At 37.2% G+C, this 12,206-nt stretch overlaps 1 protein-coding gene across 4 annotated transcripts in view; it reads right to left on the reverse strand.

The window, feature by feature from the left end:
• Positions 1-300: 300 nt before the first annotated feature.
• The window catches only part of LOC128700739 (CCR4-NOT transcription complex subunit 6-like), a 348,534-nt gene continuing 336,628 nt past the window's right edge, over positions 301-12,206 (reverse strand). For all 4 annotated transcript variants that reach the window (XM_053794124.2, XM_053794126.2, XM_053794123.2 and 1 more), the window contains 3 exons: positions 10,255-10,456; positions 6,793-6,932; positions 301-4,711 (listed from right to left, as the gene is read on the reverse strand). In XM_053794124.2, coding sequence (XP_053650099.1) covers positions 4,629-4,711; positions 6,793-6,932; positions 10,255-10,456 — 425 coding nt within the window. In that variant the 3' untranslated portion in view covers positions 301-4,628. The remainder of the gene's footprint in view (positions 4,712-6,792; positions 6,933-10,254; positions 10,457-12,206) is intronic.

Genomic DNA, 12,206 nt, shown 5'->3' on the forward strand with positions numbered 1-12,206 from the left:
ATTAATGTCTGATATGTGAGAGAGGGAATAGTCTTCTAAACATGACAGTGGTGAAAAGATGGCCATAATCCCAAATGGGATTTGATATTGCAATCTAAACATTAAATCCACAAAGGGATGTACAGCACTGATAGGATTTGATTATTATAATCAAAAGAAGCACTAAACCACAAGGGTTATACAGCAATAGGATTCGATAGAAAATTTCTTGGGGTCCAACTCGGACCAACATCACTGCCAGCGGTTGCAGTCAAGAAATCAAGGATTAAAAAAATTTTATACAAGGTAAATGAAAACCTCTTAATCTGCAATATTTTATTACTGAATCCTAACCTCACTAAATGTCTAGACGTGTGTGCTACCGCGTGGTCGGGTGAGGACTGGGTGGTGAACTGACGTCAAGAGTAATAATGATAATGACCATTGCACGGGGCACAGAGACACTTTGTACTGCTGAGGACCGCCACCAACACTAGCCCAAACTTAAAGGGACAGACCACTTAACCCTAGTGCTGAAATACCTACAAAATTTGTTCCTGTTCCAGCCTGCCCTCAAACTTGGCTCTAGCTGCCCTCTGATTTAGGACACTTTAGTGCCTAAAGATTTCTAGAATAAAACTCAAATAAAATATGAATACTACAACTAATCTACACTATCACTTATGCAGTTACCCAGTAAGTGGGATTTTTGAACAAGGAGTAAGTAAAACAAGTTACAGTAAAACTTTCCTAGTTAGGAATGATAGCCCTGCAAGAGACTTGAGTGAGGTCATGGTTGAGGGCTGGCTCGGACTGGCCATGGAACCACCAGAAAAATAAACCTTTACAGAGAGTGTTACCACAGCCTTAACTATAATGCAGGTATTTAGCCCAAACTACACCGACATTTTAAACTTAGTGTTTAGAAAATATCTTTAGTGAAGATAAATCATGATCTTTCTAAAGGATTAGAGTATAAGTGAATACTAAGATACTGAAAAAAATCACATATATATATATATATATATACACAATAAGGACTGTACTATACTAACTTGGACTAATATATTGAGGTTTGTGCAAGAGAATGTCTAATCTAAGACAGGTTGGTTTAATGACCTCTGAAAATTTTGTAATGACTGGATTTAATATTGCAAGCTTCATAGAAAAAATTGAGGTCACTGAAAAACCATCCTCAATCTACAAAAAATGATATGTAACATATGAGTGAGAGAACCCATGATCTGTAAAAAAATAAATTTAAATCAGATGAAAATGTGGTATGGGCTGCCAGGGTAGGTGGGACTGTTACGGTTGGGCGGTCATGTACCAAGTCGGCACAAGCGGACTCACTGGAGCAGACTAGCCTCCAGTGTTATGAAGGACAGGACACATCTAATCCAAAACCAGTTACAAACATTCTCACTACACATTATGCCTTACAAAAACAACAAAGAAGGTTGTAGGCTACAAATATAAAGCAGTCAAACATTTGTTCATATGCCTCTATAAGAGGTCCTGTGTATATAAAACTTTACTTGAGACCTAACATTAGAAAATCTTTAACAAAAGGTTGACAATTTTGATGGCAGTCATTTGTAGCCTGTGTTATTTTAGAATAGTTGCAAACTGTCACCAGAGTATACCCAAAGATCCGCTGACTAGGTGCTTCAAGAAGCCTCTCAACAGTTACAAACAATCCGTAACCTTCATATAGCTCTGTCTAGATTAATTACACCAGTCTTTATATAAAAAATAATTTGTTTAATGAAACAGGAAAATTACCACAAATGAGAATAAGCTAAGCATAGCCCCTCTTTTTACTAAAAGCAAACAGTTGTAGAGAAACTTTTCTTTCAAATCTCCAAATTTAAAGAGTATCACCAGGTGATCACAACGCCTGCTGGCACTGGACAATGATGCACAGCTACAATACTGGCTACACACTACTACCCAGGAAAACTAGAAAATGCACCCTGTTAAAATGCATCCGCAGCTACAATATAAGGACAAAGTACCATAAAAGCCAGTCTTCATACAATTTAGAAATTAAATATACAAGCCATACCCTTCCCTTGCTCCCAGAACAACTTCCAATGGGTAATTTAAATTTTCTGTAGGGAGTAGCCAGTAGTGGTTGTTGGTATTGTGTCAATAGTGAGGAAAAGTGTATCCATCACCTATGTTGTATGGAAAATGTACATATCTTTCTTCCTCAAACACAAGCCAGACTCTGGTACAACCACTTGCATAAATTTCAAAAGTAATGAAGATGTAAATACACTTTAGTACATACCGCTGATAGCTTCAGTGTTATTACTGACCTTAATTATAATATATCCTACACATTCCAAAGATATAAACTTGTGAAGCTGAACTAAAACATCTGACATGTACCTGAAGATCATGTAATCCAGGTTAAAGGGTAATTAACTGATAGTATATTCTCATTTTAGGAACACATTCTAAAGACAAACCTTAATGACATTTATTTTTCCTGTTTATGGTATCAATTGTATGATAAGCATATTTACAAACTTCAGTATAATTAACAATGTATAGCAAGAAATCTGATTAAATTTGTTATATAATTTGCAAGTTAAAATTTATTAGAGTGCCTCTCCAATGTTTTAAGTTCAAAAATTACTGGCATCTTTACCAAAAAGTATTGATCACAGAGGGAATGCCACAGGGAACAAATGACAAACCGTAATGTGTACACAACAAAAAAAAAAAAAAAAGGGTGGAGCTGTAACTCAATGCTGAATATTAAATTGAAAAAAAATGTATCAAATATCAGTCAGTTGAACAAAAGCAGCCAAATGCATCCAAGCTGATAAATTTGGAAAAGGACTGGTCCAGTATTGTACAGGAAAATCTCAATCTTTGGTGCTTGTAAGTGTCAGAAAAGTGGGCTAAAACATGCAATTACTATATTATAAAATGTTGAAGATCCATTCACATTTCATGGAAAGGATTATTAAAAAATAAAAAGCCATAAGTTGCCCTATTATAGATTCTTCTCTTGTCTTTCATTGAAAGCAAAACAATCATACTCCCTTTCATAATTGCAGATAATTATGTAAACTATTATATCTATCAATAGATATGTCAATTGGTACTTTATATAACATGTCATAAATAAAGGAGTAAACTGTATTTTTGCTGTTTTATAAATAATCTAACCTAATCTAAGAAAGAACTGAAGGGCCACTCATGGCTGACATTGAATGACACTTCTAAGCACAAATGATCAGAGCAATTTGTAGCACACCTGCTGACACATTCTTGAAGCATTCAACTAATCCCCAGGTACACACAAAAGATGAAATATAACAGAACAGCAAAGCAGCAAAGAATGCTGTATGTCCAATGTTCACAGTGAGTGTTTCAGATGTTTAAGGAATGAGGAACAGCCCTGTGGAAGGAAAAGTGGCACAAGAGGCATGGGCTGGATATTTTCTTAATATAACTACCAGATGAAGAGTAAGCGGGCTGAAAAAAGACAATGCTGGAAACTTTATGTTGAATGTCAATGCAAGTCGAGTAACTAGTTTTTTTTATGATGTGTAATTACTATGGGATGTATATTATTAAGTTTTGATCTGTGGGAGGAAGAAAGTGCAGTTGCAAAGAAAAAAAAACGTGAGCGATGAAAACAGCCAACTGTACAGTGGTGAAGAGGCTGTGGGTGGCTTATGCTAGGTATGACAAAGTGGAGGTGGTAGTGAATGATGCAGGTGGCTGGTGGTATATGATGCAGGTGGGTGATGTATAATGCAGGTTGCAGTGGTATTGATTATGGCAGTGAGGCAAGATACAGATATGAAAAATGAGAATGGTCCCAGCCCCAAAAACATACACTGGAAAGTCTAATAATGTGGCAAAATAATGATCAACTTTAGAAAATGATGGTGAGCAGGAAAAGCAAGCCAAAGGTATTGGGGATAAGTGGAAGGTTAGGAGGTAGGGAAGCTGGGCCCATTAAAACACACGAATGAGATCGGGGTGGCTAAAGCTCTTGTGATCGTCCTGCAGGCGACACAAACAAGCCTGGAAGCCAAAGGCGAGTTAAGGGGCACAGATTTTTTCTTTTATCAGACCTAAATATCAGCTCTATTTTTGTACAAGTTCCAGCCCCACTTACTTTAAGATCTGTTTTACTATATCCATTCATGCATAAAACCTCATACCTTAATGCTTTTTGTACAGTGACACCCATAAAATGACTATTATCTAGGCTCATTAAAAAAATGAAAATGTCCCAGTGCCACAGAAAATGCTCTTGTAGTGTGTGCTCCTTAAAACACATGAACAAGGCCTCATTGGTCTGGCAGGTGATAGGGGAACTGCTGCATGGAGCACAACATATTATGAAGGGACCTACACAGTTTCTGGTTTTCATGTCCCTCAAGATGAAGATCCTGAGGTGAAGCCCAATGTTCATTTTTCCATCACAATTTATAGCCAAAAATGAATCTGGGCAAATTTCCATCAGAGGATGTGAAAATCTTCATGGAATCACAGGTATCCCTGTTGTAAACTTCTGGTACGGACTTGGTGTGCATCTGGTAATAAAGCTTCAAAGACCACTGATGAGTGGCCTGTGCCCCCAAGATGTGTAGTTTGGAGGAATTGCTTGCCACAGGCTACCTGTGGAGGAGGCCATTTGGGTGGTTATTGGCCATAGATACGGGTCGCATCTCAAGTTGTACTAGTAGAGAAAAATGATCTGAAACAAAAACACCATATGAATAGAACACTGACATTAAAAATGTGTGTTGCTTCAAGTATGCTACATAACTGACAAGATAGAGAAATCACCTTAAGGCAATAGAGGGAGATACTGCAGGTCTCCTACCTCCAGAGCCCTCATATCTACATTATAAACAGTATTAAACAAATTATCTACCGAATTAAAGTGATATAATATATAGTATTGTGTGAAAGAGTGAGTGGGTGGGTAAGAGTGAGTGCATGCAAGTGTGCACTCTATATACACATACACTATCATATATTAAGTTAACAATAGAACTAGGCATTAACCCTTAAACTGTCCAAACGTAGATCCACGTTTGCACTGCTAGTGCTCTGAACGCAGATCTGTTTTATTTTGCATGCTTTCAAATGCAAAAAAAAATTAAATCTACGTTTGGAGCACTAGCGGTGAAAACTTTAGATCTACGTTTGGACAGTTTAAGGATTAAAAAGCAATAAAAAATTAAAATACACATACAGTATACTCATTACTTACCTTCAAATATTTGTAGTCTTAATGTCGAGTGAGAGGAGAGTAGTATTCATTGTAAGTCGAGTGTGGTAGCTTGCCCGGCTACCACAACTACACATAATATACAACATTTAAAGCACCCCAGTCCAGTGACAAAATGCATATACAGTACACTGGTTACTTACCTTAAAATATATGTAGCCTTAATGTAGAGTGGGAGGTGAGTATTTATTGTAGAAAGTCAGGTGTAGTAGCTTGCCTGGCTACCACACCTACACGAAATATACGACATTTAAAGTGCCCCCAGAGCAATTACACCCCCTCTTCACTTAGCAATGTATTCGTTTACCAACACTTCGGATGCCATCATAAAGGGAGAAGTAATGAATAATTCATGCTGAGAATTGTAAACAAAAGCGTCATGTATTAAGGGGAGTGACGTAATGTTTTCCCTCGCCCGGCTACCACACCTCCATAGTATATAAACAATGTTATATGCTATGTAACGAGTTTCTTATATAATTTTGAAGAAAATATTATAGATGGGTTAATGAAAATGTCTATATTGACGTAAAATTAGACATTTAATGTGCCCAAGAGTGATTATTATTACATAGTAGAGATGTGCTCATGGAGAAAGTAAACAAACCAGGTGGCGCACGCAGAATTTGAAAGATAACTTGCCGTATAAAAAGTTTTGGTCATAATTTGAGTGCCGTATTAGCGGAACGCCGAGAAGCGGGGCCCTACTGTACAAAGTTTTTCTTTTATAATTTTGAAAAAAAAAAAAAAAAGATGGATTAATGAAAATGTGTATATTCAAGTAATATACAACATTTAAAGTGCCCAAGAGTGATTACTACTTAGTATTATTATGGCATCTTCAACACTAGCGAGACACTTAGTGATTTTAATGTGTACCTGCACACCAGCACAGTTTAAGTACAGGTACACAAGTATAATTATCAGAGTATATATAAAATACAAGGAGCAAGGGGCTAGTAACCCCTTCTCCTGTATATATTACTAAATATGAAAGGAGAAACTTTTGTTTTTCCTTTTGGGCCACCCCACCTCGGTGGGATACGGCTGGTGTGTTGAAAGAAAGATATAAAATACACTAACTTTAAAACACTTGAAATTTTGGAAAGTTTCCATACGTAATCAAAAGACTTGGAGCTCACGGAGGATGTAACCAAACAGATTGGCACACGAACACTAAGAGTGAGTCAGGGAGGGAGCCATATGAACGAATTTTGGTCATAATTTGAAATGTTTGTATTGCCATAAAGCGGGGCCCTCCTGCATCTCTCGCATGCACACATGTATACATGCATGTGCATGAGTGTCTATACAGCCCATTTCCTTCCTGTCTTAAAATTCTATAGTACAATGTTTTATGTTGTAAGTGGTAAGGAAAAATTGTAAAGTACTGGACATATATTCTTAAATAATCTTTTGTTCCATCCATCATGCTATTTTTGTGTTTTTAAAACACTTTCTAGTGGGGGCAGCAATAAATTCTTTTGCACAAGATCACTAAGTTGGCATGTTTTGAATCATGCACAATCATGACTTCTTACCTGATGGGATATGAGGGTGAGGACAACCCATAATCTTGTTCGCTCTGAACCAGTCAGGGTCAATAGGGCCTAAAACACCTAATGACGACATAGTATCAGCACTGTGGAAGATGTAGTCTATAATTCCTTTGAAGTCGTACCTGAAAATCACAAATAAATTTTTTATTAACTATTAAAAATCCTCTAAAATTTATGATAAATCTAGATTGTATATACAGACTCCAAAAATCCAAACTCCATGAATAATGCAAGAAACAGAGAAAAGCTCTTGTCCTTTAAAGTAAAAATGGTTAAATGTGAAACTGAGTCACAGTTCTTTTGGGAGATGATGAAGAAAAGCTGCAGATTGGGGAAGGAATTTGGAAGAATGTGTGAAAGGAGAAAACAGTGAATATAGAAGAGTATAGGTAATGAAAAATTGGATACGAGATTGAAGGAAAGGAGTATAGAAGTAAATTTATTCAGGTACTCGAGAGAGAACATGTCGACAGATGGGTCTGTGAAAGACTAGGTGAACCACCATGGACATGGGAAAAAAAAAATACAGGTGGTGTCTAAGACATCCATATGAAGTTTATCTAGGTACACAAAAAAGGAAATGCAAAAGAGTGGTACCAATACTTTTACAGGGGTGTGAGGCATGGGTTTTAAACAGTTGAGCTAATTTTGATAGTACTGACATCAGCCTAAATTTAGGTGTCAGTAGTAGTGGGTATCAGCTAACTGTGGTGGCACTGGTCTAAAACTAAATATGGGTATTGGCAAAATTTTTGTTTTATGCATAAAATTCAGAGCAGAGGAATCAGACGACTGAGTGGGGGGGGTTACCAAAAGGTAGGATGTATGTAATTATGAAGCCTAGTAAGGGTGGTAGTTATTTGGGTATTTAAAGGATAGAGCAGAATAGGATGACCAAGAGGGTGTATAAATCTGGGGTGAAAGAGTGGACGGTCATCCTGGGAAGGGTTTTAGGAATGATGGAAGAAAGGTTTCAAGTACTAAGGGCATGAACCTTCAACATGCTTGTGTGAGCATGTTAAATCAGAGTGAATGGAGAAGTTTTTTTTTTTTATGGCTTCAAATGATGCTCTTGCACTAACAAGGTAACATTTACAAAGGGATTGAGAATCGGTTAACTAGACGAGGCTTCAAGGAAGGAAAGAACAGTGCCTGCACAATGAAGTAGAGCTGTGGATGTTGCAGTATGGAGAATCACTGATTTCTGTATACTTTTGGCAAGACAAACCTAAACAATGAAGTCTCACTGTCTAACAAGAGACTTAGCAGATGGTGCAAAACAGCTCCACTAAAAAGCAGGGGTGCAACAAATGCACTAAGGGAACAGAGTATCAAGACATCCCCAACTCTTTAATGCCCTCTCCATACATACAGGGAATTACTAATAAACCTCTGGCACTTTTCAAGAGGGAACTGGACAAGTTCCTCAAATCAATGCCTGACCAGCTGGGCAGTGGTTGGCACACTGAACTGCATGCAACAATCAGTAACAGCCTGGTTGATCAGGCCTTGATCCTGGTCTGGGACTGGGGTGCAGGGGCACTGACCCCTGAAAAAGTCCTTCAGGTAACTTTTTCAGGGGGCGAGGAGGGTTACTCTACATTGGGAAATGGCCGGTGTTAAAAATAATAAACTGGATACCCACTCTAGGGTACAGCCTTTCATTAATGTTTTTGCTTGTATGGTCGATAGCTATACTATATAACCTTAACAAGGATGAAAAACATTTTTCTATGAAATGAAGTTCTTCAGATACTATATTCCTCCTCATTTTCATGTTTACTCTTTAAAATTTTTCTTTACTGCATAGTGCAAGTTTTTTTGCACAAGAGTTAATCATCCATTTAGGCTTATGTGCATTTTCTTTTACTAACAGGGATCACACATCAGGAAATGGAAAATACTTCCAAAATAAATAGAAGGAACCACTTATCATTTATGAGAAAATGCAAGTTAAAGAGTGCAGGCGATATTCCATATTAGTTAAACTACAGTGGAACCTCCACTTACGTGTGCCCCAACATATGAGTTTTTTGAATTACGAGCTGTCGCTTGGTCAACTTTCTGCTCTGAGTTATGAACCTCAGAAAGGCGCCACTAGCTGGCAGAGCGAACTCCACAGCATCCCTTCAGCAGTGCACATGTTTACCTCGCTGTGGAACCATTTCTCGTGTTGTGCTAGCATTTTGTGCAGTTATTTTGCCAAATTTCTTTTTTCTAACCATGGTCCTAAGAAAGTAAGTGCAAAGGACAGTGCTAAGAAGAAAATGATGATGATGTCCAATGAATTAAAAAATGAAATCATAGATAAACACAAGCAAGGTGTGCTGGTTGTGGACTTGGCCAGGCAGTACCAACGTAGTACTTCTACAATATGTATGATATTAAAGCAGGAGTCATTGATAAAGGCTATAGCACCAGCCAAGCGATAAAGTAAAGCATTAAGAGTGTAGCAAACGGCCTATCTTTTCCACCCTCCACCTCTGCCAGCATCTGTTCTCCAAGGTAAATACGTACACTTTATAAAACCAGTTTATTTCTTTACATTCTCTATTATGTTTTTATACAATATCTTATTTATAAATACACTGTTTCAGTGTTTTCATCGTGAAACTAGTGATCTAGTGCAGTTAGCCTTGCAAACACTCCATTTTCATAAGGAGAAGAATGATGGTGAAAGTTTTTCTTTTTCGGGCCACCCTGCCTTGGTGGGAATCGGCCAGTGTGATAATAAAAAAAAAGAATGGGAAAATATGGTCAGAGCGGGAGTGGCCGCCACCACTCGTCACAATGACATTTTATTCATTCTAGAGTATATATCATGTTTCTATGTTATTTATATTGTTTATTATTTCACGTTAGATCAATTGTGATAGATAAATAAGCCGCAGAGTTGATATTAGTGTTATATTGAAGTATTTTCTCCTGCCTCCCAAGAGCAGGAATTCCGCTGGAATGGATTAATGGCATTTCAATTAATCTCAATGAGGAAAATTGATTTGATATATGAGCAAATCGAGTTACGAGCTAGGTCACGGAATGGATTAAACTCTAAAGTCAAGGTACCACTGCATAAATATAAAAAAAAAAAGGACCATAAAAGTACTATTGTTATCCATAGGAGAACTACAATTAAGGATGGAAAGAGTACTATTGCTATCAGTGTTCACCCTTCTTATGGTGAAAGCCAACCTTCAATGCTGTTTTCTCTCATACTAACCATGAACTGTGTGTCGTACCAGACATTCAGACTGCACTGATTTGGAGAAAAGGTAATGGACTCAGTTTATTTTATGCAGTTATCTTCAGTCATGAGAAGGGAATAATAGAATGCAATCAGACTAAATTAGAATGTTCACTACACAATTAGCCACTACCATAGGCTAACTTCTTCCTATGCAGGGAGCTTACCTGTTCAACAGATACACAACGTATGAAACTTACGTATAATTGGTATACGCCATAATAGAGAAGTCATACGCTGCAGCAAGTCGAAAGGAGTGGGTGTAGATATTAGCACTTGAATTAACCAAGGAATTATTGCTCTTGGTCATTGCTATCTTCTGCAGGCAGGTTTTGTACCCAAAGCCCTTGAAGTCTTCATGGTCCATAGAAACACTGCCTTTTGTTAAGAACTCAACAACACCTGAAATGTCAATTATTTGGATTTAGAGAGCACTGATTGTATCTGACTGTTCTTGATATTGATTTTTTTTTATAATGTTATGCACTAACTAAAGAGGCATCAACACCAATATTCCTCTATTAAACAATGGATTCATCTCTGCAGAGTACACATTTTTTTTAATTTCATTATGAACAAATAATATATATAAGATAAGGAATATCATCATCTGTCCTCATCTCAAATTATAATACAGGCATCTATGAAAAACTGCAATTTGCTTAATATACTACAGTGGAACCCCAGTTTTCGAACTTAATCCATTCCAGAAGGTCATTCGAAAACTGAAACGTGCAAAAACTGAATCAATATTTCCCATAAGAAATAATGTAAATACAATTAATCCATTCCAGATACCCAAACATTTTTTTTTTTTTTTTTATCACACCGGCCGATTCCCACCAAGGCAGGGTGGCCCGAAAAAGAAAAACTTTCACCATCATTCACTCCATCACTGTCTTGCCAGAAGGGTGCTTTACACTACAGTTTTTAAACTGCAACATTAACACCCCTCCTTCAGAGTGCAGGCACTGTACTTCCCATCTCCAGGACTCAAGTCCGGCTGCCGGTTTCCCTGAACCCCTTCATAAAATAAATTTTTTAAAGATTAACTATAATATTGCAGTTCTTCAGTGGTTAGCTCTTCCCTGTGGTCATCCACCAACTCTTCCACATTCATTACTTACTTGAAAATATTTAATGTAGGCAAGAGGTGAGTAGTACTTTTTTGTAGGAAATCATTGACTTTTTTGGGTTATCCTAGGTTCTCTATACATGCTGCTATTTATTTATTTATTTATTTATTATTATTTGGACATGATACATGGTTATACAAAAGAAATACAGTGGTTGAGTGTACATGCCAAAAGCCTTACTTACTAAGTAGCCAGTAGATGTAGGTAGCCAGTAGAGGTAGGAAGCCGGTAGGTAGCCTGGCCTACATACATACACCTACCTACATAGCTACACAATATATAATGCGGCCCAGAGCCATATTATTACCATCAACATACCTAGTTCACCGAGTTTAATCATTCCTAACAACTACCTTTAGATGCCATCATAAGCAAAGGGAGAATTAATGAATAATTCATGCTGAGAATTATAAAAAAAGCTAGATGCACATTCATACAGTTTTCTTTAATGCTTGACCAGAGAAAAAGAGAAAACAATATTTTCCCTCCACCGACTACCACCCTTTGATGGCATATAAACATTACACATTTATACTATGCTATGTAACGTGTTCCTTATTTAATTTTGAAGAAAATATCATAGATGTATTAATGCAAATGTCTATATTAACGTAAAATAAGACATTTAATGTGCCCAAGAGTGAGCCACAAATGTATGAGCGGCCCAGGCGGATGCTTCTGATACGCATGATTTCTGGATCAAGGTTTGATATCCAGAGCAAAATTTCACACAAAACATGGTTCTAAAACCAAATCATCCGATAACTGGGGTGTGCGAAAACCAAGGCTCCACTGTAAAAGTTTCATTTAATGAACCTATCCTCCAGTTCCTCTCTAGGTTATTCAGCAAGAGTATAGCACTGACACCTACTGAAAGTAAAAATACTGCATATGTCACATTTCCTTAGCAGTACTCCAAAATAAATTATATTACACACACACACAAATACCAGAATTCCTATTGCTGAATTCATTCTGTATTATTCAAGTTCCTGAAGGTACATTTTATAGTTCTT

Source organism: Cherax quadricarinatus, chromosome 56, assembly GCF_038502225.1.
Source record: "Cherax quadricarinatus isolate ZL_2023a chromosome 56, ASM3850222v1, whole genome shotgun sequence".
Taxonomy (NCBI): domain Eukaryota; kingdom Metazoa; phylum Arthropoda; class Malacostraca; order Decapoda; family Parastacidae; genus Cherax; species Cherax quadricarinatus.